Raw genomic sequence first — 26,652 nt, forward strand, 5'->3', positions numbered from 1 at the left:
CAGCCCCCACTCTCGGCGTCTAAAATGAAAATTACACGCGGGCCCGCCCCTAACCGGGCCACCCGCTACGGGTCCATCGTTTCGATTCTCATCATCCTTTCTACTTAATTTTCCTTCCTTTCCTCATCTTTAATCTAATCCTTACTAGAGCAGGCTTTCCTTTCTACGCCATGTCCTCTCCTTCATCCCCTCCCGGCAAGCGCAAGCGTAGCTCCTCCAACCTGCCAGTGCCCCAACAAACTGGAGAGCTCCAACCCTCTTCACGCGACGCGTCTGGTGAAGAAGGTGGTGAAGACTCAACAGAACCAGCCAATAAGACTGCTTCAAAACACAAAAAAGCAGATGCAGTACCGCCGTCCAAACGAGCCCGCAAGACCTCCGGTGATGCAAGCCATTCTGGCTCCACCGTGAAACCCAACGGATCGGACGAGACCTTGATGCACAAAGAAGATCCTGGTGAACCGTCCGAGACAACTGTGGCAAGCAGTGACATTGAGAATCAGCCTAGAAGTCGACCAGGTCTACATATTAAGCTGCCGAGTAACCAGAGTTCCATGCCACCCCCGCAGCGCGGTATCACAGACCCTGTCGGCTATCGTACGAATCCACCACCGGTTGGCCGGCCAGTACGCGTGTATGCGGATGGTGTGTTTGATTTGTTCCATCTTGGGTATGTATACAATCGCTGTGGAAGTGAAAGAAATGTATGCTGATGCCACCTAAGTCACATGAGACAGCTCGAGCAGGCCAAGAACGCCTTCCCGGAAACCTATCTCATTGTTGGTGTTACCGGCGATGAAGAAACACACATGCGCAAGGGGCTCACTGTGCTGAGTGGTTCTGAGCGAGCTGAGACCCTTCGCCATTGTAAGTGGGTTGATGAGGTCATTCCCAACTGTCCCTGGGTCGTCACACCAGAATTCTTAGCGGAACATGAAATCGACTACGTCGCCCACGATGACTTGCCTTATGAAGCAGAGGAGGGTGATGATATTTATGAGCCTATTAAAGCGCAGGGCAAATTCCTGGTTACCCAGCGGACGGAAGGAGTCAGCACCACTGGAATAATCACTCGGTAGGCCCCACGCTATATCTTAGTTGTGCTTCCACTGATCGTCTTATCTCTACAGTATCGTCCGTGACTATGACCAGTACATCTCTCGCCAGTTCAAGCGTGGCGCCTCCCGCCAAGAACTTAACGTGTCGTGGTTGAAGAAAAACGAACTGGAAATCAAGCGACATGTGGTGGAACTGCGTGACAATATCCGTAGCAATTGGACAATGACCGGCCAGGAGCTGGGCCGTGAGCTACGACAGATCTGGCAAAACAGCCGGCCTGGCAGCCCGGCGCCTAGTAACCGCAACAGCGTGGACTACACAACCGCTCGCGGTTTGACGAGCCCGACAGGCACTACCAAGTCACATGTATCGCGGTTAGAGGCTCTGAACCGACCTGAGAGCCCAATTGGTGGCGGTCGAAATGAGGACTTCGCTACTGGTTATAGCCTAGGACTTATTGGAGGTGTCCGAGCATGGGTAGACATCCCCCCACATTCTAGAGGTATCTTTGAATGATTCCCCAGCTAACCTAACTCGCTTTCAGATGATGCGTAGTCGTCAATCACTGCTTGACTTCCCAAGCCAACCTCATTCTCCCACTGACGAAGATCCCGAATCTTCAGAACAGACCAATGGAGACGACGAGGATATGCCAACCTCTCATTAGATTGGACCTATGAAATTCCATTGCATACGACATCGCATTTTGCTTCTTATGCCTTCTTCATTTGCATTCGGTTCATGTCTTATACAACAATTCTCCCTAAATTGCAGGCAATTTCCTATGTTAACTGCCGTGACGTTTTCTCGTCCTCTCTCCTAATTACTCCGCGATCAATCTCCCTCTTTCTCCATTCGGGCTCTGTTATGTTTTTTTTCTGATGATGATGTTGGTGTTGTTACCGCGATGATTGAGACGATTTCTAAACTGCTTCGACTCGACTCGTATAAAATGGGGAATTTGGATACTAAAGATGGGTTTTGTTTTTGCAAAAAGGACATGGATGTTCGTTGAGCCTAATTTCTACATGTCTAGACTATTTTCGGTTTGTAGTTTGGTCTATTTTTTGGATTCAGAGCAGAAACGATTTCGACATTCCGGGGTAAAGATGAGTGAATCTGATAAGCGAAATAACCTTATACCCTGAAAAGACCTCGGTACCTAGATATTCTGTACCACACAAGCCATGTTCAGCTATGGCAGCTACTACCTACCCAGATAGGTACTCGTTCCGATCTTCCAGTCCCGAGACCATCCATGGATATACCGTACCGACTTCAATTCGTTATGGAATCTCATCCACACATTCTCGCGTCAATCTAGGAATCAGACATGTGATATCGAAAATGCTGTTCTACCTAAACACTACCTAGGTAGTTGAAGTTATTCCTCTCCTAGATTCGGGACTTAATGCAAATATTGACCAAGTGAGCCTTATAAATATATAATGACACTTACCGCAACTTTAGAACTTGGATCACCAGCCTTGGAACTGAAGACATCCATGGATGCCGAAAATCAAGCCATCGCAATAGCCAAAGGCGCTCTTCTCACAGCAACATTCTCGGTAAAAGCCTCCGAAGTACAGGGATCAAAGCTGAAATCCAGGACCTCCGCCAGCGGCACCTCCCTCGGCGAACAAATCACCGCACGTAATTGACCCCTCAAAACACCGGCATCTCTAACCATTTTATCCTGAATGACGCCCTTTGCAGCCTCATCACACCTCGCCGTAACAGCCAAGTCAAAGTGGTGCAACCCCCGCACATTCAATAGAGGCAAAAGCCACGGCTCCGCAAGAAGAAGCGGCAGTCGCTGCCCCGCAACGACGGCCCCACCCCCAGAGTCCGAAATCAGAGTGAAGCGGCCTAGATCAAGACTCAGCTTGAGTTCCTGCAGAGCTGGCAGCGATGCCACGCACGCCCAGAAGGACTTCCACAGTGCGTCGCTGTGCGTGTGTGCGTATATGGAGCCCTTGTGGTCTTGGCCTGTTAGTGGTTGCCAGACAGGCATCCATTGTACGGTCAGGCGCCGGATCGAGGCGCGGTGTCGCGAGCCGATAATTTTCGTAAATGCGATGAAGGTGTAGAGATCATCAACGTCGAAAACGGAGTTGTGGTAGAGGAGGTCTGCGCTTTCGGTGTATATGGTCCAGCAGGTACGGAGGAGGGCGGCGTTGCCGTTGCTGAGATTGTCGGGCAGGTGTTCGTGTGTGTGGGGGTAGATTAATCTGTCTGAGTGGCCTGGGATACGGCCATCGTAGATACGCCAGCGGGCTGGAGTCAGTGGGCAACAGTGGCGGTGCTGTGTTATAGATGGGTCGGTGTCTTTGCAGCGGACGTGGCGGATCTTGTTCTTGACTTGGACGAGATGGATTGCGTCGGCGCCGAATACGTAGGCCCAGATTATTCGTCGGATTTCGGGTGGAAGGCGGGAGAGGAGGCTACAGCTCTCTTGGGAGTCTATGGAGGTGGCATAGAAATTAACAGGGTTGGTGCCTGGAGTTGGTGAGCATATCTTGCGCTCAGCAATAAGCGAGCGGACTGTGTCTGGCCATCGACGGCCGGTTGTGTAGTAATTCCAGATTGAATATGGATCTCTCACGATCCAGGCATCGAAATGTCGCATGGTAGATTGTTTTCAAAGGTTCTTTATTGACATAGATCTAGATCTAAATTAAAGGGGTGCTAAGATCTGACGGAGCAGTTCGAGATGAATGCATATGCGGGGATCTCGATAATTATATACGAATAACGGGCGAACTCGGGATGACGTCGATCGATAATAGATGTGATTGAGATATATAGGAGTAGAGTGCTCCGGAAAAGAGTCTATGCACTTCATATGCACGAAACAAGGATTATTCTTGTGCAATCACTGCCTCCTCATCCACATCCTTGAATCGATCGGCATCACCAATAACCTTGGGTGGGTTGGGCTTGTTCGATTCCTGCATCGTCGCCACATAGATGGCACAAGCAAGAATAACCACCGACCCTAGCCAGCTTATAGGCGCCAAAGTACTACCCCAGATAACTTTATCAAAGAACAAGGCGAACAGCACCTGCGTGTACACCATAGATGTTGCGCGCGAGCCTTGGCCTCCCTGGCCAACATTTGCAGAAGCCGGTGGCACATATGATAACCCAGCTGTCAAGAGAAATTGGCATAAGAATCCACATGTGCCCAGTCCCGCCAGGAGCGCCCACTCAAGCGGAGTTTTGGGGAAGCGAAATGGCACGCTGGGCAGAGCAGCCAAAGCTATGGCTGATATTATAGTCGTTATGCTGGAAAAATAAGTAACGCTCACCAGGGCATGTGCTCGCTTGCCTATCAAGCGAATCATAGTATATGCTCCAGCGCCACCTAACATACCCAGGAACGATACAATCGTTGCAAGTATGTGGTGGTACGAGTCCACTTCGCTAGGACCCCCAAGAACCGTCATGGCAGCATTTTGGCCAGATACTGAGAACGGTCGAGCAATGAGCACGACTCCTATAAGCGATACAACTGCTGCTAGTTGTTGACGTCGTGAGAATCTCTCGCCGGGAATCAACCAAGAGCATGTGTAGCATGTGACGATCGGGGTCAAAAATGTTATGACCGTTGCTTCAGATAAGGGCAGGTACTGTACTGACCAGTACATTCCAAAAACGCCAAAGAAACCGCTACATCTGTTAGTCACATATGCTCCAGCTCCAGTCTGTCACGCTCTCCTAAAGGGGATCACTCACAACACAGCCCGCAGGACTAGAAATGGCAGAATTGGCCTCGTACCCAATGGGGCAGGTATCTTCGCGTACCAGATGTAGAGGTAACTAGCAACGGCCGTAATGGACATACGAGCGAAGAGAATCTAGTACTTTTGTTAAATAGATCATCTCAACATCCAAATCAGACAATAGCTTACTTGGAATGGATGCATGCCACTTTGAATCTCCAGGACCTGGGTCATCACATTCATAGATGCAGCAAACACCTGGGCCATCAAAACGAGGAACATGCCCTTGTTGCGCAGCCAAATTAGGCGCAATCGAGCCTTCCACGCTTGGCGGGGTCGCTCAGCAGCGGCGGCAGCATCCTCGCTTTCGTCAATAGGACGCGGCTCATATTCGGCCAGACTGGGTTGTGACGATATATCATCGCGATATGGCTCAGTAGACAGAGTTGCATCTGTATGATTTTGGTCCTGATCGCCGTGATCGGAGCAAGGTTCGATTCGAGGTGGGGACTCGGTTGAGTCTGATGCTGCCATTTCCTCTGTTCTTTTGTAGTTTATACGACATGTAACATACAGTGATGTAATCACATAGATGAGAACCGAAATGAAAAGAAATATTTAAGACAAAGGAAATAAGACGTCAGGTCATGAAGATTGTGTGGAAGGAGAAAAATCAAAACCGGTATAGAACTATTGGCTTTGAATAGTGGAGCTAACCTGACCCCGCTATACTTGGATCACAAGGTCTAATGTTTTAATTGTTCAATGTGAAGGCGTTCAGATGGGACTCTATTTTGCAAGCTTCTGCAGGGTACCTAGGTAATAGGCTCTTGTGTTGGGTTGGGCCTGTGGAAGATCACGTAGATTGCACGTCTTCATAAATTCTGTCATATAGATTTAAAAGCCTACTCAAAAAACGAACCCTTTCGCAAGCCTGGTATACATTTAACGACTAAACGCTTTTATACAAATGTAAAAGTATCACCTCCCTTTTCGCGCAACATATTACCCACACGCTGCGTTCCCACAACACGTTCCAATTTGAGCGCATCCCACTTGGAGAACAGGGCACGCACACCACCCTCTGCAGCCTCTACCACAGCAGCAGGATCAAGGCCTAGGAATCCAACAATCTCTTGATAAAAGATCGGATTCTCGGGAAGAGAATACATGACGACACGCTTCACACCACGAATCTGATACCGGCGGAAATGGTGCGCACGCTCTGTGTAGAGGAGCACCGAGTGGCGGCCAGACATAAAATGACTGCGAGCACGTGCCATATCACGGGGCTCAGTGTATTCGGAGATCGCACCGAATGAAATGTTCGATGTTTGCGCCGAAGTGGCGAAGTGATTGCGCAGGCGCACAAAATCTAGGTATGATGGAATGAAGATTAGCGTTCCAGCACCGCCCTTGCCGCGTCCCTCGATGTTTTTCACGAGGGTCGACAAGATAGTCGTGGTGAAGTGCTTGAATCGCGCATCTGGGTCCTTGGAAGGCGATAAGCTGTCGACACGGGAGAAAGTCTGCTTCACAGATACGGGAAGAGGCAGCTCGGTGATAGCGCCCGCATAGGTCGGCGTGATTTTGACTCGACCGAAAGCATTTTGCATATGCGTTGAGTACAACGAGTTGATCTCAGGCGTGATGAAGGATGATAGTACGACGGTTTGGCGCACGTGTGGGGCCTGGTTTTCGAGGTACCAGTTGCGCACTCGACTAAAGTCACAACCGTGAGCTTCTTTTGGCTGCAAGTTGAGGTGCTGGAAGATATATGAGATATGATCCCAGTTCTGCATGAGAAGAGCGTCGGCATGGTCGACAATAACGAGCTCAATGGACGACAAGAAGTCATGGTCACGCTTCTTTGCACTGTTAGAAAGTCAGCATCAGTATGTAATCGCAAGTGGAATGACACGCAGAAACGTACTCGGATTGATCCATAATTGTCCGCAGTCCAAGAGGACTGGCCAGGATGACATCCGAGCTGTAGAATTGCGCAAAATACTTCACAGTTTTGCGGGTGAACTTGAGACCCAACCGAAACATGTCATCATTGTTACCACCGAAAAGTTCGCGCGCATCTTCGGTCTTATTCTCCCATCCCTCGCCTTCTGGCGCCGAGAATGTGTCCATGAAGCGCTTTTTATTCTCCTGCTGTTCGACTTGATAAAATCGCGTAATCGCATTGACCACCCGGACACAAGCTTGCCGAGTCGGCAAGATGTAAAGAACTTTGGGGCGTGTGAATCCTTGATCGCGGCAATCGATATCTGTATCAGGGTCCTTTGCGAGACGAGCGCTATTTTTCAGAACCTGATCACGGGTCTTGATGAGATGATTAACCGTGTGAAGGGCCATGATATCGCGTATAGTCTCTGCGTGAGAAGTATCTCGTGAGCCGAATAGAACGTCTTGGTAGTCGAATACATATGGGGCTATATGTTGGGCAGGACCAGTGATGTCGGGAAGGAGCTCTGCGACACGAGGCTTCAATTTGTTTTTGAGCTAGCGATTGGATAAATTAGCTGTGCCCTGAGTGGCAGATAGGTGACAAAATGCGTACCTTGAGATTTGCAGTGCTCTTCATGGGTGGCAGCAAATATGCAGCTTCTCCCACATCGGGAGTACTTTGTACCAGTCGCAGTCCATCCACTTCCTTCTTTGCTAAGCTCCATTTGTTGGAGCTAGATTGCTCAACCCTCTTTGTGAAATCTGGTCCTTCCGGAGGATTGAAGTGCTTCTCAAATGGACCGGTAGTTTCATCGTCATCCTCTAATTCTTGGACATCTTCTTCGTCGTCAGACGGAGCCTGAGCTTCTAGGTCATCTCCATGTTCAGACTCTTTTTCCTCAGCAGCCACAGGAACATCCTTCGTATTTGCGTTGTTGGCAAGTTTTCTTCTCTTCGGTGCGGGGCCTTTAGAGTCCGAATCGGCATGAAGCAATTGAAGTAATTCATTATATGGGCGCTCTGTATGTTGCTCTTCCTCGTCGCTACTGGAAGCTTCGTCGTCCACCATTGTGTCGTCGCCCATATCTTCGCTAGCCTGTGAGCTGATCTCATCATCTCCAGATGATTCTTCCCTACGTAAAATTCAGCAATAAGACCTTTTATATCGCAACCAGCTCTGACTTACTCCATGTCGTGTAATCGTGACGAAGAAAATCCATTTCGTCCAGATCCACCACGGCCACGACCACGACCTCGACCTCGACCGGCACCTCGACCACGACCACTACCTCTTCCTCTAAAAGACCGACCGCCGGTAGGAGGAGGCATGTCGAAATTGGTGAAGTATAGAAATACGTCAAAAATTCACTTTTTTCAAATTGGGTTGGGGGCGGGCTTATCTCTTATCTTAGCGCGAAAATTCGAGATCAAAGGCTTAAATAGGGTTAGCGTGGTATTTAATATACCAATGTACTGTTTAGGGTGTTGAATTAATATTTTCTTAATCCAGCATGCTCTATCTATCTTCATCATTCTGAATTATTCAGCCTTGAATTGAATGTTCTGAGCAGTAAAGACTCTATCACTAAATTTGGGTTCGACTATTCTAAGCGAGATCTCAATAAATTAGAGTCTGAGGAATCATGGCGGAGATTGTAGCAGAAATGGTGGTAGTATATATACAACTTCCTGAAACTTATTCTCATACTTTTTAGAATAAGAAACATTTGACACCGGAGTTTTTGGTAGATATAAGAGAATTACTAAGGAAAACATTAATTTAACACCCTAAGCTGTATACTTTCCTGTATAATGATACAGCGCTAAACCTATCTAAGCCTTTGGTGTCAGAGTAGGTATTTTATGTCCAACTATCACTTCTCAAAATTCCCACACAAAGAGATCTCCACTTCAGGAAAAATTGTACCTCCGGAGTCCAGCCTGAAGTTTGATTGAAACGCACCTGCTCTCCTTTAAACCACCTTCACATCCCACCATGGCCGAAGACTCCTTCCTGCATCTTGCCCGCCCCCTAGGCCCCGTCTCCGTGGGGACCGCTCCTACTACCGCCCCTCTTAATGTGGTGATCCAGCCGCAGGTACGTTGTTATCCCGATTCCCCTCCGAAATACAAGCTAAGTGTCATCAGGCTATCTTCTCTATTCTCGACCACTCTCTTCGCCGCAATGCAGACCAGGAACGTGTCATCGGAACTTTGCTGGGAACACGATCGGAAGATGGAAGCGAGGTTGAGGTGCGCTCCGCCTTTGCCGTGGGTCACTCTGAAGCCGAAGATCAGGTTGAGGTCGACATGGAATACCACAAGCAGATGCTGGCATTGCACCTGAAGGCCAACCCGCGCGAGGTCTTGGTCGGCTGGTACGCCACCGCCTCGGAGCTCAACACTTTTTCCGCTTTGATCCAGAACTTCTACAGCGGCCAAGGTGATGGCACATGGCCGCACCCCGCCGTTCACCTGACTGTTTCGACTGAGGCCGGCAAGGACCTCGAAACTCGCGCCTACATTTCCGCCCCCGTTGGTGTTACCGCTGAGCGGGCCGCCGACAGCGCTGCCTTCATTCCCGTTCCATATGAGCTTCGATACGGTGAGGCTGACAAGAGCGGTCTCGAGGCCATTGCCAACGCCAAGGATTCCGAAGATCGCTCTGCCTCCACCATCTCCGATGTTGAGGCTCTTGAGCGTGCTATTGAGGAGGTTCTTTCTATGATTGACCGTGTGTCCCGTTACGTCGAGTCTGTTATCGATGAAGAGACTCCTGCTTCCACCGCCATGGGTCAATTCTTGCTGAACGCTCTTGCTCTGGCACCCAAGGTTGAGCCCGCTGACATTGAGCGTGACTTGTATGTTCTTATATATATGCTATTTCTTAATGTGCTGATTACTAACATACTCGCAGCAACAACCACATTCAGGATGTCTTGGTCGTTTCTTACTTGGCCAACACTGTTCGCACACAGATGGAGCTTTCCAACCGGCTAGCAACTGCTCAACTTACCCTTGGTGGCGGCGAGTCTGCCAATGCCGGTGGTGAGGGCAACCAGCGTGGTGGTCAGCGCGGCGGCAAGGGAGGCCGTCAACCCCGTCAGGACCGGGCTCCTACTGAGGAGGCCCGCGCATAGAGGCTTATAAGCGTCAATGCATGCTAAGACAATTTCCCTGGAGCTGGTCTGCTCCGTTGATGTTTCGTTTGTGTCGATTCCTTGTTCGGACATTATAAAGTTCGTAACCATTGCTTGTCTCTATCAATTTCTTTTTCTCTTCTCTTTTATTTTTCTTCCTTTTATGCTCTCGCGCCCTTTTTCTGCTGCGAGACATGAACTTATCGGAGACAAAAAAAACCCCTCTCTCCGCATCCTGTCTCCCGCTGTGGCCGTTCCTGACGTTCAGACAGCCGATCAGGGAAAAAAAGCAAAGTGGCGTATCGGAGTCGATCTGGCTTTGTTCAGATAGAGGAATCGTGGTGAGGAAGCAGCCACTGCGAGAAGCAGATTTGGCAGAGTTTTGGAAAAGTGTCTGTTGCACAAGACCATGTCAGGAATACCCCGGCTGTTGGCCCGGTTTGGCGAAGTCGCATCTTATATGGGCGGCGTTTAGTTATGATTAAATGGACATAAAAATGCTAGAGCCTGATGCTTCATTCGTAGATGCCTAACTACCTAGTGACCGGTATATATGATGTCGAGAATATCGTCCTGAAACGTGGGCCATGGCTGGAGGTTGCTTCCAAGGTTGCACCACAGTGATTAAGTATATAGTATTCAAATTTTATCAGCAGGTATCTCAGAGAAACAAAATTAAAAGTACATGAGGCCAAATTTATGATTTAGCCCTAACCGGCAAGGTTGGAACCATGGATTAAAGCGCCCACAGCCTATTTCAAGTATTCATGAGGTATTTGAGTCGCTCACATCTCAGCGGAACCATGCTGCTGTATGCTGACTATCGACTCCTGTACCATATGCACTCGGTCCTTAGGTGGTGGAGGGGGAGGAGGTGAAGAATGAGCCCAATCTTCGAGTTTGTTCTTCTTTTGTTGCATTTGTCTCAATCGAGCCCGACTTACATCTCCCTGGCTCGCCAAACTGATCTTCAGCCAGTCATTTGGCGTAGCCGAGTCCTCGACAGAGCTGCGCATCCGCATAACAGTTTCGCGATAGAGACAGTTCTGTTCGAATCGCCAACTGCACAACACAGAGCGGACCATGCCACCTTCACGACCACAGATCAAAGCCACCACAGGCGGTCTCTCTGCAGCGATCACTGACACGGTCATGTCTCCTGTATCTACGATAGTGAACAGGCGGTGCCCGGGAGGAATGCCAACACGCTTGGCTTCTTCCTCCCACGAGGCCGGCTCCAAGCCCCTTCGAGTCTTGGGGTGGCGCAAGTTCTTGGAGAAGATGGTTGACGAGGCTGCGTAATCAAGACGCTGGTTGAAGTTTCCATATATGCTTATTTCGATATCTCTTAGCGACATCGTACCCTCAAACCCGACAAGATGACACGAGGTACCCGAGGTGCCGCCGTTGCAAAGCTGTCGCACTGCCCACGGACTGAACCATGAAATGATCCAGGCTACGACGACAAAAATTGCGACACCTAGAAGGTAGAGACTTACGTTCACGGGTGAAGAGGAGGAAGAGTCGGCTAGAATGGAGAACTTGAGAGACATTGCCGATGCGAAAAGACCAAATCCAGTCAACAGGAACCACGCACCACAATAGACAAGCTGTTGTGATAATGTTGCGCGGAAACTACTGAGATCCTTTGCATAATTCAATCTGGGGAAGTTCTTCCACCGAATGGGAATACCACGACATCTGTCTAGTATGACTGTTGGTGCGAGGTCATCGTCGCCAATACCGACAACACTGCACATTGGCTCAATATCCCACAGGTGAACAGAGAATTGATCTCGGTCTGCGATTTTGCGAAGTAGAGTCTCGCTTCCTGCAACGGCGAAATTTGAATTCTCTGCCTCTTCACGCTGCTCCTCATTCCTGAGTTCTTCTTCTTGGTCCGTGAGTCGCTTCTGCTCATGGGTGATTGGATATGGCATCAGGCAGGTTAAGCGTTCAAGTGTCTTGTTACTGTCATTTATGAGAGACAACCTTGCGATGGCTTGGAATGGATTGTCTGAGGGACAGGGCGTGATTCTATACGACAACAGCCCCATAGAAGCGTAGGCCACATCCTTTGTTGTATAGCCCTCCACGAACCGACGAGTGCCTAGTGTCGCCATGGCTTGAATGGCGCAAGTGAACAACTGAGTTTCGCTGAGATTGATTGTACCTGTATAATGGTGTATAAGATGGGCTATTGCGTCTTCATGTTGCTCGTCGCTCGGGACAACTTCGGCCTTGTGATCATTGTCACATAATTGGGATCGAGAGGCAGATCCCGGCCAGAAGCTTTCATACATGTCGGTCAAAGTCACATCGAGAATCTGCATTACACCATCTTTGATATTTGGATCCTTGAAGCAGTATCGAATTTTGCCGGTTGCGAGCAGGACTTCTGGCAGTGTCCAGATCCGCTGTCCCCATACTAGTTTGGTGTTGGAGCTATCATCGGGTAGAACAACGTAGACACGTCTGGCACAGCGAACCGCGTCGCAAATGGAGTTTACATCCTTGGTACGGCTGGACTCTGCTAGTTGATCGGGAGTTATGTCCATTGGATCACTTGGGGAAACACAGTCGAGGTCCCACCAAAATGCGTCCATTGGGGGTTCTTCTGCATCTCTTCTATTCAAGTTCTCATGCTCGAGCGTTTTCTCAGCCACTTGGTAGAAGAATTGTCGCATCTCGCTTTCTCCCTTTCCAATATAATTCGCTCGTGAGAAACTCAAGAAGATATAAGGTCGAAGCATGCCGGTTCTCTGATCGCGAAGATCTACTGTTTTTCTGACCACCCACTCCCCAGTTTGTGGATCTCTTACCACTAACCGGCGAGGAATGGTGAGTGTAGTGAGTTGTGATTGAGACCTCTTGTTTTTGGGTGACTGGTCCAGTACGTTGACGGCGTGTTTGGGCCAGTACCACTGGGTATTCTCATACTCGTCATATGGTTCCGCGGATCCATCATCCGTCCATGGCGCAGTGACAATCTGGAAGGATAGAAGCAACTGAATAATCCACCCAGTTGTCAGAGTGGCCAGGATGGACAAGAAGTAATGCAGTATAGATTGACCGATTCTCGCAGCCCACGTCTTGCTCAACTCCTTGCTCTTCACCTCAACGTCATCCTCGTCATTAATATTCGCATCGTGCTCGGTCAGCCCCAGGGGATTCAAACAAAGCTCAGCCACTTTGATTATCAGCGGTGTGTGCCCCTTGACTTTGCGACGGCCCCAGTGGCGAGGCTCATCATCCTGTAGGGCACTTGCAGTTGCTTGCACTATAAGTCGACGGGGATACTCTCTGTCTGGGCTATAATAGGTATCGATGTCGGGAAACTTCTCGTGTTCACTGTTCCCCCAAACATTCAGATATCGACGCTTTCGGTACATATGCTTCGCATCCTCGAGCTCCAAAATACGATTGTCCAGCTGGGGTTGATCCATACGCGGATGCTTGAATTTGCCATCGGGACGCCAATGCCAGTTTCCATCGTATTGCCGTTGGAGGTGGTGTTTTGCTTTGTTGATTCTGCGTTGCTCTTTCCTACGCATTGAGGATTGGGACGCCCCCATGATGACAAAGTCTTTCCTGAAAATGGAGAGAGAGACCTGGTATGTATATGCTGCTGATGGAGATTTATGAGTCAAATCTACGAGGAGAGCACTAAGTATATAAGGACATCAGAGGCTGCAAGGCATCACCTGCAAATTTGTGGAAATGAGATTTCGAAGTAATCTTCGCAGTGCGCTAATAAGTAAGTGTGACTTGGAAGCCACTCGTATTCCCTTGGCAAAATATAAATTACATGGTCTACATAGAATCAGATCATTACCAGTAGCCATTAATCCAAAACAGGCTTAGTGATTATTATCTATAGACATCCTTCTCGCCTAAGGTTGCCGTACAACATGGAAATTACTCTGTAGCATTCATGGATAATTCCAATGTCAAGGCAGCCCTTGGAAACCAGACATCTAGAAGAGGCTTAAAAGACTTGGGACACTTACAAAGTACATGACCGATCCTTCAAGACAAAAAGGTCTACCATATAAATTCTACTTTGTACAAAATCATTTGTGGGGATTCACTGAGCTGTTTAGCTTTAATTGGCCCTTGAGAAATAGCATGAAAACAAAAGTACGTTGTAGAGCTCAGCTAGATCCACCCATGGGTCGTTCTTTTCAGAAGGAGCGACGGCATTTCCAATGAAGGCATAGTAGTGATAGGGTTGAGGCTTGCCTTGCCGTTGATCTGCATATGCATCAAGGGGAAAGGATCCTTCGCGTGGGAGTTTGTGTGGAAATTGGGCTCGTATAGTCGTATATACCGGCAGTTGGACTAGCTTAAAACTAATGATAGTATGTAGTACAGAGTAGCTCCTTCAATGTTAGACGAGTCAATTCCAAGGTTAGCATCGTAGGTCGCCTTAAGTACAGCGTGTAACAAGAAACTATTTCCCTCGTTATACCGGTCAATTTTGATGAGTTTATTAAGATGTCAACCTCCGTAAATGCTTAAAGTTGCTTTTTGTGCTACAGCTGACACGAGCGCTATGACCCGTGTGCAGTCAGCCCTAAAGTACGCCACAAAATCCCAACCTAGTAAGAGCTGCAAGTCGGAGTTTTACTTGGCACCACTGAACCATTTCATTTAGTTTGTATTGTCAAGTATTACGAAAATAGGTATGATCTGTCTCAGTAGATGACTCCTATTCGTAACAGTCGGTGAACTGGGTATTTATGCCGTCTGCTCTGTACGTTCTCCGGGACTATAACAATCATGACCACGACAAAACTACAATTATAGCCTAGACATGTATCCCTGGTATAGTTCTCTCAGCTCCTGGTCTAATAGGACAGGGCTGGAGATCGATGCCCTCGGCCTCGTCACGCTCTTAGGAGCGGAGGATATGGATACGTGCGTTGGACGGCTCGTACCCAGTCTATACCTCGACTATCTCCCCATTCTAGGAGCTTTTATCATCGCTGGAGGTCGGTTTACCTCCAGAAAATCCGGCTTCACACTATATAACATCACGGAAGGAATAATTACCAGTGAGCTGACGGGTTGGTTTTCGAGATGGCTTGAGTCTCAAGAATTTCATCAGGTTCGCAGCATTGTCAGTTGGGAAATCACTCCGCGCCCCCGTCGATGGTCATCGTTTTTTGTTGGCTTTCTTCTCATTAGCTTTCCAATATTCTCAATACTCATCGCGTTGACCGTGCTGTCGAAAGACTGGTGGGGATTTTCAAATGTCATGGCCATGTTAGTCTCCGTCGTCGTGAGGTGCATCCTAGTCTCCCAGAACCGGGCTGGGATTGAGGCAAACATCAAAGAGGCCCAGAGAGCAGCCGACAAGGAAAATTATCCTGAGAAATTGGCCCAATATGAGGCGTCTGTGGCAAGGCTTAGGGATGGAAATGTCACTTCCGAAGCTAAGCCTCCGGTCAAACCCAAGGATCCATACAGTATAGCCAAATGTATTGTGGTCACAGCAGAATCAAGGGCCATCACTATTGCTGCACCGCGCTATCTGATGAGACCATTGTTTACTCTGCAACAGCAAATACCGAATCGCCTGATCTACCAAGCTTTTGGGTGGATTGGCTGGCTTGCATTCGGTGTTCATGTTATCACCATTGGCATGGCTACTCTCCATACACAGATCTGCACAGTGGTTGTGATGATCGTTCCTACTTTCCTGATCGCCCACAAATTTGGCTGCGAGGATTCAAGGATATGGAGCGCCATTCGCAGCACGATAACTGGAGGTGAACAAGAACGGGAGTTTTCTTGCTGGCTGAGTTCCAGCTTGAGGGCCACGATATCTACCTATCCAGCCGAATATGCCGAGTGGGACGAAGCGCAAGTGGCCCAAAACATGCAGCCCCACTTGCAAATAGCGGATGAGAAGGATGTGCGACTGAGAGATACCATGGTCAATCTGGAAGCTGCTCGTAACCCACAGACTCGAAAAAAGGTTCCAGAGCGTCGACAGGACCTGTACGCGTGGTTGAATTTGACAGACGAAGAAGATAAATGTCTGAGTCTCTGGGGGTTGATACCACATAATCAGGAATGGATGAATAAGTATCTGGAGAAGAAGAAGATACATGAGGGACGATTTGGCCGTTAAGATACTCGGCTATGTAATGAAACGAACCTGCCCAGATAGGCAGCTACCATCCAAAATTTGAACATAATGAAAAACACATTCTATAAACAGCTACCTATATAGATAAAGTTTGCGAAGTCGTCTCAGTCATAGCAACAGCATCGTCAGGCACACTAATTCCCTCCAAAGTTGTAGGATCCTCCGTAAACTCCATACTGTCAACATGTTGCTTGAGTACTCCCAGCACGCTCCGCTCAACAAGCACAGCTGAGCGATCAACCACGGGTTTTGTGCTCATAACACGACAAAGATATTCGAGCGCGCAGATCAGCGCCCGCTTGTCTTTCATATAACCGAAAAAAGCAGGCATATACGTTGGCTGAACTGCGGGTTCGCCCACTGAGCCGTCAACATCGAGGGCACGCAAAAGAGCATCTCTAATTGACTGCTCGAGAGATCCCAACGCAGCCTCGAATGTATTAGCCGCGTCTTTTGTTGTGGCATTACCCATGCACAGTAGTCGCATCAAGCCCCGTTCGTACCGATCTTCTTTCACTCGGAGCAGTCGAAAGCCCTTCTGGTGGATAAATTCTGCCCGACGAGAAAGGACCAAGTCATATCCTTCGCGAACAGTCAGAGCGCCGCTGAGAACACCCTTGCATGCATAGAATACACTCAGGTACGATTGGAAAATTGGCTGATTGAGCTTTTTTGCACAACTCCAGTTCATATGACCCGCAGCACCGGCTATATCAAGCAGTTGCTCCATGAAACGAAGCTGAAAGCTGTGATGGCGTAGATCTGCGTCGTGGCGAGATAGAACCGAGAGACAAACGGGGGCATTCTCAGCCTGACCAAGTTGACCAAAATTGAGATAAGCACCGAGCCTTATTCCAAGTAATAGAGATTCTTTTTCCAATAATGGAAGTTGGTTTAGTGACGTGATCATACCAGCTTCACAGGCCTTGAGGAGAATAGCATCGTGATTGAGATGGGAGATATCGATCCCAGTCAGGTTGTAGTAGTCAGATGTCAGCTTTGGGTCTTTCCCCAGATCATTCGTTATAATCGAAGTGATCAAGGCGTAGAGAGTGTTCGTATCAGTGATGGTCTCTGCGTAGAAGCGATGAATCCACTCGAATGATTCCCGGCTTAAGCGGTGATCGAGAGGCTGTGATCCGATGAACCTCTCATATTGTCCAGTATGGATCCACCGCAGAGCCAAAAAACCTACGAGTGTCCGGTTGACCTCGTCGTAATTGTCTTGGTATAGAATGTATGAAGGTGACGGAAGCTGGTCCCCACCTACCTCCCCATCTCGAATGGAGTAGGCTCTTTTAAGACGATCGAGGTCGTCGGAGAATTCTCTATGTACCAGACGCACAAGCTCTTCGTCTGTGAGGGCGAATAGAGAGTCAGGATGGTTACAAGCTGTTCGGAGGGATTCCGGACACTGCATAACTAATTATTCCAAGGTTGGAGATGCTTTTGTTTAGGGATGATCATTAGAGCGGCTGAACAGAAATTTGACGTGTAGGGATCAGACCTGGTGGGATATTAATCGAACCCCTTATAAAGCTGACCGGCACTCAGATCGATTATTTAAAGAATACTAGATACAGAAATAGATGAAATCTCATTGCAAGGGGTATTTTGATAATAAAGGTTATCCCTTGCCATAACGCCATTGAATAAAATAAAATAAAAACCGTCCACTAAACGCCTGAGAAATGCCTTTGATGTCGCCGGTAGTAGTTGATCGCATGTAAAAGAAGAAACCGCCTGTAAAAGTCATCGCCTATAAAAGCTCTCGTCAGTAAAAGTTCATCGCTTGTAATAAACTAACCCACGTTCGTAACAAAACCAAAATCATCCACCTATGTAGTCTTGCGCTTCTTGGCCATCGACTCCTCCGTGGCATCCGATTCACGTCGAGGACCAGCAGATCTCTTGCCTTTGCCCTTATTTTTTTTCCAGTACCCGCAATGGAAGGCTCAGCCTCTGGCTCAACTTCTAAACCACCAACAGCACCGTTTTTTCCAGCATTCTTAGCAACCTTATCATCATTTTGATCAAAGGCTTTCCGAGCCTCTTTCAACTCACGCTCCATACGGAGCAGCTCCTGCACACGACCCAGTTTGTTCGGGTCGCGACGCAATGCAAAACGAAAATCATCCACCTTAATCTTCTGTCGACTTGAATGATGCGCAACTTGAGCAGCGCCGTGGCATAGCTCCAAAATAAAATCAGTAACAATCTCGTCAAGAACGCGGACAGTTTCCGGAAGAGGCTCAGAAGAAAATGAAGGGTGTGGGCTCGGGTCACCGTATGCAAGAAGGAGAAGGCGAACTGAAAAGTAGACATTAGCTTATTAACTACAGTCAATAGGGTGGGGAATTTAGTGACATACGCTCGGGCGCAAAATTCATTTGGCCCTTGTGTCGAGCAGCACGAGCACGAGGTTCCGCCATGTCGACTAGCTAGGCGGCTTCAAATACTTGCGAGTATTAAGTGGGTTAACGGGTCTGTACCCAGCACGATAGATATCAGAGTCGTGTTGATCGTACTGGCAATCCGGCCCGAAACCAGGAGGTGGATCAGGAAAGTAAGCAAAGGTGGGAGGGTATGGAGGAAGTAAAGCAAGACTGGGATCCAGTGGAGGCTGGCCAATTGGATTGGCAGCGGTAATATCAGGGGATGGATTGCTTGAATCGCGAGGAGAAAAAAAGGTTTCGGAAGTCTTCACAATGCTACTGGTAGTAGTCAATGATTGGGGGACGCGAAGAAGGTAAGGATCTTCAGGATGATCCCTAAATCTGAATGGTTCAAAAGCTGGTGTGTAGACTCGATAAATGCCAGAGACGTATTGATTTGGTTCTGGAGCCTGCACAGCTGTCGATGTAGTTGTTGGGGTTGTCGACTCAAGGCTCTGTTCAGTAGGCTGTAAATGTCGGTTGTGAAGTGTGGTTTGGCCTGGGAAGAGGTTGTAATCCAGATATATGTCAAAATCTGAGGAAATTAAGGAAGGGGGAGGTGGTGTGAATGGTCGAGCGCGTCGGGGTGGCTGCTGCTGACTTTCGTTTGGGCCGAGGCGGTCTAGGCTTCTGTCGGACATAATGGGCAGAATGACCACTTCCACTTCAAGGTGCCACCTGGATTCGTCCTAAACTCCACACTCCTTTCTTTAAGCTTGGTTTCGGAGAGCACCAGTCAAAATGGTATGTTTTTGTTTATCAGGAAACATAGGTTGTCCCCTAAAAATGCTCTGAAGCAAAAGAAGGCTATCGAATCTGTGAAGCATCAGATCAGCATACTGTGTACTTTCGATGCTTGCGACATCATTGTTGACAAAATATCTACTTAGACTGCGCTTTTCAACTTCCAGTCTCTGCTGCTTGTGATATTGCTTATCATCTGCACAAGTACTTATGCCCACTCAATTATGCCTGGAATTATGGATCGAAACCAGCACGGGTAAGCACCCTAGCCAGTCAAGGCTTATGGAAAACTTGAGGGCAGGAAGGCTAACTGATGCAGAATATTGGGTGTGTTTTGGAAATGCGCTCGCGTAGGAGAGCGACTGAGTCCATATGTTAGCATATGCTGTTTACTGATGGCAGTAAGTTCAAGACATAATTTCACTTGAATCCAATATGGAAGATTCACTTACATTTCAATAGGTCTCGATCTTCCTTGGAGGTTGATAAATGATTTTGTTACGAGGTGGAAAGGCGTGTTGGAAGGGCGTTGTGGAAGGGAAAACCAAATCAGATTCACTCTGGGTTTTATAACGTGTCGAAAGGGGACGTCTACACCAACACGTATTATAACTTGATGGACCCAGAATACAAACCAATACCATCATACCTCAAGAGTTTCAAGGAAAACTGTGGATGTCAATGTCCTTTGTTTAATGTAATGAGTCGATGTAAATAATACAGCCCAATCTTCAATTTTCAAGGTTTTTCATAAATACTGACTTTCCCTCACTACATATGCTCGTACCACTGCTTCCAAAGCTACCTCAATAGCCGGATGTCCGTCGTTTCCGCCTTATACAGGATCGACCAAGATCAAGTACCATCCACACCTGGGCACTTGCAAGAACCTTGAAAAGGGCCGTTTAGCTTGAATATGGACAGGGCGTAGTGGAGGGAGGGTATTTTGAAGCTTTCCAAGGCTGGAAGCTCATAATGATTTTCAAATATTAAGAACGTTGGAACATTCCAAGGTTGGAATCTTGGAATATTAAAGCCGAGATATGACAAGAAAGCTCTGGACACAAGCTTCTAGACTACTACTGCCCTAGTGATATGATTGGATTAAATCATCCGGACTCGCTGTTTTTCGAAGCCTTGGACCCATTATATACAAGCCTAATCTACAAATGGAGTACGTTTCACAAAGCTGACTTAGTTCCGGCTAGCCTTGTCCAGTATGATTGATTACGCTAGAAAAGTTCTTAAAAAAAAAAAAAAAAGCGAAAGTAGGGTATCTGATATCAAAGCCTAGGCTTCATCTTGGTACCCAGTTTTTCTAGTCCCCAATCCACCAGCTGATCACGCTTCTTGTTATTGTTGTGTACGGTGAATTCAGGCTCATGCTCGATGATTTCCTCCCCATCAACGTTCTCATATATATGATTTTCAACATGAGAATCAAGTCCTGCCTCGGTGGTCTTGCGGTCCAGCTCCTCGATGGCAACTGACAACCGCTCCGGGTCACGAAGATAGCGCAGTGACCTCATTGTGCAAGGATCCTGGTCAATAGAGAACCCTTGCTGCTCCATTTCCCAGATGGTAGCGGCAGTCTTGGGGATATCCTGCGCGGTAACGTAGCCGCTGATAATGGTGTTCCAAGTCACGTTATTGAACCGCACATTGTGCTTGGTCATCATTTCTCGAATCCGCTCTGCTGCACGCGGACGTCTGTGGAAAATGAAAGCACTCAGAAGAATGGTCCAGGTACGAATGGTGGGTTTCGAGTGGGCTTTTGAAGTTCCCAAGCTATCAGCCGCAAAGGTGGGTGGATTAAGCATGTCTTCCACAACTCGCATGCATGGCTGGAGCCCACGAGGACTTTCACGAAATGCGAGGAGAAACTCATTGTAGGTGTGATCGGTCTCCGCCAAGGGAGTAATGACTGGATGCCCCTGGACCACGAGCGAGCGGAACTGAGAGTAGACACGTTGCACCATATCAAAGCGTTCTTGACAACGGAAGTACGTTGCAATCATTATGTAGAGAGCGACAGGAGAAGGCAGTGTCTTTTTAATTTCTCCAGTTCCAGGTACTGTATAGTTCCGAGGAATGATGAAAAGCTCTCGGAGAGGAGTAATATCGTGAAATCGGTTGTACATCTCCAGCATTGAATAGAACATACGTCTAGGGTCTGCATCTGTGTCCAGATGCTTGACAGTATAAATATAATGGCAATGCATGATCTTGCTGACAAGCCAGGGATTGTTGCGAAGTTCGTCGTGGGCATCAAACTGATGCATCAAAGCATCCACCTTACCTCGATCTCCACACTCAACAGCGTGTTTCAAAAGAGTCATGTATGTGTGCGAGTCATACTCAAAGCCATGTTGTTTCATGAAGTCAAGCATGTCAGCACCGAGCTGGGGATCGCCGGTCTTGAAGGCATTCGCAACGACAACGTTCATCATGTCTCGGTCAGGCCGCACACCCATTTCTAACAGCCGTGGAAGAATTTGGAAATTGCGCCCAGACTGTGTATCCTCGACCTTGTCTAAAGTCAAAAGCTTGCAGCAGTGCCGGTGAACTCCTTCTGAGTTCATCGAGAACGATGCCTCGTTCATCCCTCGGACTTTGTGCAAAGCCCGCAGCGCATAATCCACATCACCCAGCTCTGTAAAGCGCCACATAAAGCACAGCATTGTGGTAGCTGTCATATGAATACCTCTTCTGTTAACTGTTAGGAAGGCAGAAACAACAGCTTCAAGACGTGCCCGTCGAATAAATAAACGAGCACCCTTGTGGGGTAAAGATATAATGGGCCAGGTAGTAGGATGTAGACAGGCCTGAATAACATCCGAGTAGTTATGTCGGCCATCGACGGTGTGGTCCTTTAGCCATGTTTTGTAATAAAACCTGTCCAGAAACAACAGACAGTCTACCACCATGGTAAAGTCAGGCTTGGTTTCACCCTGAGTAGTTGCAAACAAGAACTTCAAGAGTAATTGTGGATCTTTTTCCAAAAGCGAGATCGCTAATCGTTGCCACAAAGAGGCCTTGATAGACCGGTCCATTGCGTGCCATATCTTTCCAAAAGCTTGAGAATTTTGGCTCTGGAGCTTCTCTAGTATTTCTTGTCCATCTTTTGTCAGTTTAGGAATTACCGCTCTGTTTTCAACATCACGCTGCTCAAGTTTGGCGTAAAAAATCGCTGCGTAGGCAGCCTTCCACTGACGCAATGCCAATTCTCGTGAAAATAGTGATTTAGCTCGAAGGACAGCTGCCATGCGTACAGATCGAGCAGCCAAAGGTTTATCCAGCGCCGCTAACTCATTATTTGTTCGGCGAGTGACATGCTCAGCAAGGCTAGGGTTGAGGCCATTGTGATGAAGCAGCGATCGAACTTCTGTCTTTGATATTTTGGATAGAGGTCGGACAGGTCTTCGGGTACGGTTTGATACTCCATTTGGATTCGGGGGCTCATGGCTAGTGGTAGCCTGTTTATCTGTTTCAATGTCGGTAGATTGCGGTTGAGGTGATCGCACAGGTACTTGTAGGTCGGGTTTCAAAACTGCGGATAGTAATGAAGCACGAGGAGCTTCAAGTTGTGTAGAAGTAGTGAAGTCATGGTGGTCCAAGCTAGACCCCTGGTTCAATGAGTTATAGGTCGACACCCGCTGTGTGCCGTGTCCATTGATTCTTAAACTCCGATTCCAGCGTCCAGAGGTCCTACATGGTGTCGACAGCCCGTTAAGTCGGGGCCCACCGAAGTGGTGCGAGCACGATAACATTCAAAGACCTATAATAGCACACATTAAGAAACTGAAGACAAAATGTGGTGCGACTGGAATTCTGTGTAAGATAAGTTGAATAGCGTGGTAACTCCGAAAGATTGCCCCCAATTTTTCTGTGGCTGGTGTGTGGCGCCAGACCAACATTATATAATCTACTTTCAGAGTGACGCAATGCTGCTAGTACAAAAATTAAAAGGCGGTGTAGAAGGCGGCGTGATTAGCGCCATAGTCGATTTGATACCGTGCAGCACCTGGCGTTAATTGTCTTCTAGACATTACAAAACCAACAAACCCATCAACCACCTAATAAGATCGAGACTTATTGAGAAATATCTACAGGTAAGTGAGTCTTCTGCCATGAGTATCCTCAAGTGGACCTAGGTAATAGAGAGCAACATATGTTAACATATAAACTTTTTTCAAGACAAGACTTTATTTTTCAAAGTCGTTTTCATTAAATTTCCTCCTCATACGAACATCAAACCTCCCTTCTTCTCCTATAGAGCTTCTTTTCCCAAAACATGTCATCAAATCTTGCCTCTCTGGATGCGGCCTCCACCGACCGCAAAGCTCGCCTTGCCAAACTCGCAGCTCTCAAGCGCAAACAACCTGAACCAGATACTATTGAAGCTACTGGCACTGGCGATAATGATACCACTACCGATGCTACAACCAAATTCCTTTCGGGACGCAATTACGATGTCGAAACCCGTGGTCCCAAATTGGGGTTTGAACAAGCTCCACATGAGAATTCAGTGACTGTGGAATCTCAGGCAGCTGAGATTGTTGAGGCTATGAAGGAACAAGCAATTAAGGACGATGATGCCGAAGAGCCCCTGGATTTGTTCAAGCTACAACCGAAGAAACCCAACTGGGACTTGCGACGGGATCTAGATGAAAAGCTCAAGACGCTTAATGTGAGAACAGAGAATGCGATTGCCCGACTTGTGCGCCAACGGATAGAGGCTTCTCAGAGCGCAGCTAAAGAGCGAGGTGCATCTTCTAACGGGGAGCAAGAAGGCGAAGAGTTGGGTATCCAGGGTGACATGCTTGTTGAGGGAATCCATGTGCGAGAACAAGAGAATCAAATTTAATTTTTACAAGGCGAAGGTCTTATGAAAACATCAAAAAACAGTCAAATACCTAGATACATCTTCTCATTCCGAAATCCACTTGCTTTGGGAAAAGCATAATCGAATCGTACCGCATGGAAAATTGCTTTTTTAGCCAACTTCACCATACTGCTCTCCTTTTATTCCACTTGGTTTACGAGGTAGGTGCATTTTCCTATCTCTTGGCTGGCTAGATCCTTGTCGTCTGAATTCAAGATAGGAGAATTCAGGGCTGACCAATATGACTTTTCTTGATGATAGATAATGTGATACTTTGGAATGAGCATGGAGTTATGGCTGGAAATACGCAGTCTGTCAACCGTCAGCCAGGCCGCTAGAAGGTAATGGCTGCATCAGACTACCTACGTACAGAAGGTGTACTTTTTGACTCATGACTCTGAAGTGTGTGTTGATGCAACCGCGCTAGAGACTAGGGGGTTTGTATGTCGACATGCCAACTAGGCAATCTATCCTCAAAGAGGAACCGGTAATTCCAACTGCGGTCCAACTCCGTATGACTCGGGAAAAGCAAGCCACTCTCTATTTGGCTAATTAGTTTTAGATACGGCTGATGGACAGGACTTGATCATTGGTACTTGTGCTGGTACCAAATGCCAACTAGGGCAGCGAATGCAGCAAATGCCGTCTCGAAATTACGCCTTTGCAGACCTGAAAAAGACGTTTGGAAGGGTGCCGTTCATTGAAACGTAAGAACCTTTATGATGTTCGTACAACATTCCCAGAGACACAACCAATGGAATATGAAAGTTAGGCAAAGTATTTTCGTCAAGAACACTTGCACCAGTGGAAACCTTTCATAAATTCACAAATAAAATAATTCTCAAGCTTATTTTCACTGCCCTAAATTCATAGACTGCGTCAAAGCAAGACGTCTGCTATAGGGACTCAAGCTTCGTTCCCGAGGGGGACCTGGTCGTGATTTGGGGACTGGTTTGGGACGCCTATGTTGGTTGTCATTATCCCGAGTCGAGTGTCTTGGAGGTCGGTCGTGGCTTGTCTGTGGAGTCACGGAGCGTTGATCTTTTGCAACTTTGATTTTGTCAGGACTTTCAGGACTGCACCGGTCTTGACGGGAAATATTATGCCCAGAGTCGCGACTCCTTCCTCGTGCGTCAGGACTACTTTCCTGGCGTCGTCGACGAATATTTCTATCTTCGGCCCAATCTATAGATTTTGAACGGTGTCCTGTTTCTGAATGAGACGAGACAGAGTAGGTATCGGGCGAATCGTTATATCGTCTTTTCCGGGACTTCGTCGCAAATGGTGACACTGAGCTCCGACGCTCTTTTTCCCGGACGCTGTGCTTGCTTCGCCGATCAGGCGACGCTGAAGCGGATCGGTTGGTTGAAATTGTTGCGATAGAGTTTGTGGAATGTGACGATATTGATCTTGCTCGGTCTGTTTCTCCATCGAGTAGAAGCTTATTCCGTCCGCGATCCGCATCGGCTTTCGCAAGTATTTTGTCTGCTAGACCATCTCTAAGGTTGCGGTTAGATCTCCGGAACAGATTTTCACCACCAAGAGAGTTATTGAGATCTACCGCTCATAACTTACTTTCGCAGAGGGTCGTCGGGGAGAACTTCGGTTGTCAGTTTGGGCACCAGCTCTGGGTTCAACAATTGCTGGGTGCGCGAAGGTCTTGAAATGTATGGGCGATCCTGCGCAGTCCCTTTACACTCATAGCTGTAGTGCCGTGCAATAAAGTCAGTAATAAACCAAGCAGCAGGATCAAAATGGGGACATATCTCGCTTCAAACACTTTTGGCACAAAGTACTCGCAGAGGCTCTGCTGGGGCCTCGAAGCCCCGGAGCGTTTCGATAACGATTCATGAAGGTCACTCAAAACAACTAGTGAGAGGGAAAAAAAGAGCGAAGGATGTGTTAAGGAAAGGAGAGACAATAGGGATAAGAGAAGTTCACGTTCACGAAAAATATGGCTATTGGTGGGCGCGCATTTGAAAGGAAGTTGTATTAGTAGACAAGGCGGTCAAGCACGGCAAATTCCACCCTCACGCACCTCCAGGGCAGTTGGAGAGGAATCATATTTGCTCCCAACGCTCCTTCTTCCTCGAAGTTCTCAATCCGGGCCTTGATGGACTTTGGATTCTCGTGGAAGTAAGTGTGCTTATTCAGCTGTCATTCTTGGTATTCTATTGATCACCTGATAGTATTTTCCCCCATCTCACTTTGAGGTCGTGATCCTCCATCTTCAGCTTTAGCATCGCGTACGGAACCCCACTAGATCGATTTCCTACCAGGGACACTTCTACAATTGTTTGTATGATGATCTTTTTCTTTGAGGCTTTTTGACTGACTTTAATTTCTACAGCGTTCCCCGATGGCGAAGGTTTATCTGAGATGTCTTTCTTTTTGAACTTCTGCGAAGTGGGATTTTCCAGTCATCTTCTTTTTATTTGAAAGTCGTCGCTCATCATCTTTTCGGGAGTGATTTTTTCGTTCTCAATTCTCTACATCCGGTGAACTTTTCACCGACCTTTCTCAATTCTCATCCCAGAGGGTGAAATAAAAT

The 26,652-nt window shown here is 47.7% G+C and overlaps 13 protein-coding genes across 13 annotated transcripts; 5 read left to right on the top strand and 8 right to left on the bottom strand.

Moving 5' to 3' along the window:
• Window positions 1-170: 170 nt before the first annotated feature.
• Window positions 171-1,726, top strand: N7495_005523 (choline-phosphate cytidylyltransferase; the record flags this gene model as incomplete). The annotated part of the gene is made up of 4 exons (XM_057208174.1): window positions 171-670; window positions 725-1,075; window positions 1,131-1,536; window positions 1,604-1,726. The coding sequence occupies 4 exons, from the start codon at window positions 171-173 to the stop codon at window positions 1,724-1,726; spliced, it is 1,380 nt and encodes a 459-aa protein (XP_057061948.1).
• Window positions 1,727-2,578: 852 nt separating this feature from the next.
• Window positions 2,579-3,688, bottom strand: N7495_005524 (uncharacterized protein; the record flags this gene model as incomplete). Its single annotated transcript, XM_057208175.1, has 1 exon — window positions 2,579-3,688. The coding sequence occupies one exon, from the start codon at window positions 3,686-3,688 to the stop codon at window positions 2,579-2,581; it is 1,110 nt and encodes a 369-aa protein (XP_057061949.1).
• A 232-nt stretch (window positions 3,689-3,920) lies between these two features.
• On the bottom strand, window positions 3,921-5,318 carry N7495_005525 (DMT family transporter; the record flags this gene model as incomplete). The annotated part of the gene is made up of 3 exons (XM_057208176.1): window positions 3,921-4,737; window positions 4,798-4,919; window positions 4,974-5,318. 3 exons carry the CDS (start codon window positions 5,316-5,318, stop codon window positions 3,921-3,923), a joined length of 1,284 nt encoding a protein of 427 aa, XP_057061950.1.
• Window positions 5,319-5,746: 428 nt separating this feature from the next.
• On the bottom strand, window positions 5,747-8,069 carry N7495_005526 (UTP25 family protein; the record flags this gene model as incomplete). Its single annotated transcript, XM_057208177.1, has 4 exons — window positions 5,747-6,659; window positions 6,718-7,295; window positions 7,354-7,873; window positions 7,927-8,069. 4 exons carry the CDS (start codon window positions 8,067-8,069, stop codon window positions 5,747-5,749), a joined length of 2,154 nt encoding a protein of 717 aa, XP_057061951.1.
• A 667-nt stretch (window positions 8,070-8,736) lies between these two features.
• Window positions 8,737-9,880, top strand: N7495_005527 (eukaryotic translation initiation factor 3 subunit F; the record flags this gene model as incomplete). Its single annotated transcript, XM_057208178.1, has 3 exons — window positions 8,737-8,838; window positions 8,889-9,601; window positions 9,658-9,880. 3 exons carry the CDS (start codon window positions 8,737-8,739, stop codon window positions 9,878-9,880), a joined length of 1,038 nt encoding a protein of 345 aa, XP_057061952.1.
• A 785-nt stretch (window positions 9,881-10,665) lies between these two features.
• Window positions 10,666-13,455, bottom strand: N7495_005528 (uncharacterized protein; the record flags this gene model as incomplete). Its single annotated transcript, XM_057208179.1, has 1 exon — window positions 10,666-13,455. One exon carries the CDS (start codon window positions 13,453-13,455, stop codon window positions 10,666-10,668), a length of 2,790 nt encoding a protein of 929 aa, XP_057061953.1.
• Window positions 13,456-14,696: 1,241 nt separating this feature from the next.
• Window positions 14,697-16,019, top strand: N7495_005529 (uncharacterized protein; the record flags this gene model as incomplete). Its single annotated transcript, XM_057208180.1, has 1 exon — window positions 14,697-16,019. One exon carries the CDS (start codon window positions 14,697-14,699, stop codon window positions 16,017-16,019), a length of 1,323 nt encoding a protein of 440 aa, XP_057061954.1.
• Window positions 16,020-16,113: 94 nt separating this feature from the next.
• N7495_005530 (uncharacterized protein) lies at window positions 16,114-17,457 on the bottom strand (the record flags this gene model as incomplete). Its single annotated transcript, XM_057208181.1, has 1 exon — window positions 16,114-17,457. One exon carries the CDS (start codon window positions 17,455-17,457, stop codon window positions 16,114-16,116), a length of 1,344 nt encoding a protein of 447 aa, XP_057061955.1.
• Window positions 17,458-17,875: 418 nt separating this feature from the next.
• On the bottom strand, window positions 17,876-19,113 carry N7495_005531 (putative transcription initiation factor TFIID subunit 13; the record flags this gene model as incomplete). The annotated part of the gene is made up of 4 exons (XM_057208182.1): window positions 17,876-17,952; window positions 17,979-18,347; window positions 18,409-18,474; window positions 18,537-19,113. The coding sequence occupies 4 exons, from the start codon at window positions 19,111-19,113 to the stop codon at window positions 17,876-17,878; spliced, it is 1,089 nt and encodes a 362-aa protein (XP_057061956.1).
• A 1,386-nt stretch (window positions 19,114-20,499) lies between these two features.
• On the bottom strand, window positions 20,500-22,986 carry N7495_005532 (pentatricopeptide repeat protein; the record flags this gene model as incomplete). The annotated part of the gene is made up of 1 exon (XM_057208183.1): window positions 20,500-22,986. The coding sequence occupies one exon, from the start codon at window positions 22,984-22,986 to the stop codon at window positions 20,500-20,502; it is 2,487 nt and encodes an 828-aa protein (XP_057061957.1).
• A 524-nt stretch (window positions 22,987-23,510) lies between these two features.
• On the top strand, window positions 23,511-24,083 carry N7495_005533 (CCDC12/cwf18 family protein; the record flags this gene model as incomplete). Its single annotated transcript, XM_057208184.1, has 1 exon — window positions 23,511-24,083. One exon carries the CDS (start codon window positions 23,511-23,513, stop codon window positions 24,081-24,083), a length of 573 nt encoding a protein of 190 aa, XP_057061958.1.
• A 469-nt stretch (window positions 24,084-24,552) lies between these two features.
• On the top strand, window positions 24,553-24,812 carry N7495_005534 (uncharacterized protein; the record flags this gene model as incomplete). Its single annotated transcript, XM_057208185.1, has 2 exons — window positions 24,553-24,613; window positions 24,664-24,812. 2 exons carry the CDS (start codon window positions 24,553-24,555, stop codon window positions 24,810-24,812), a joined length of 210 nt encoding a protein of 69 aa, XP_057061959.1.
• A 142-nt stretch (window positions 24,813-24,954) lies between these two features.
• N7495_005535 (zinc finger CCHC-type containing 10) lies at window positions 24,955-26,344 on the bottom strand (the record flags this gene model as incomplete). The annotated part of the gene is made up of 4 exons (XM_057208186.1): window positions 24,955-25,600; window positions 25,677-25,805; window positions 26,140-26,255; window positions 26,309-26,344. 4 exons carry the CDS (start codon window positions 26,342-26,344, stop codon window positions 24,955-24,957), a joined length of 927 nt encoding a protein of 308 aa, XP_057061960.1.
• Window positions 26,345-26,652: the final 308 nt, after the last annotated feature.

Source organism: Penicillium taxi (genome assembly GCF_028828555.1).
Source record: "Penicillium taxi strain IBT 34144 chromosome Unknown utg000004l_segment0_segment0, whole genome shotgun sequence".
In the NCBI taxonomy this organism is placed as follows: domain Eukaryota; kingdom Fungi; phylum Ascomycota; class Eurotiomycetes; order Eurotiales; family Aspergillaceae; genus Penicillium; species Penicillium taxi.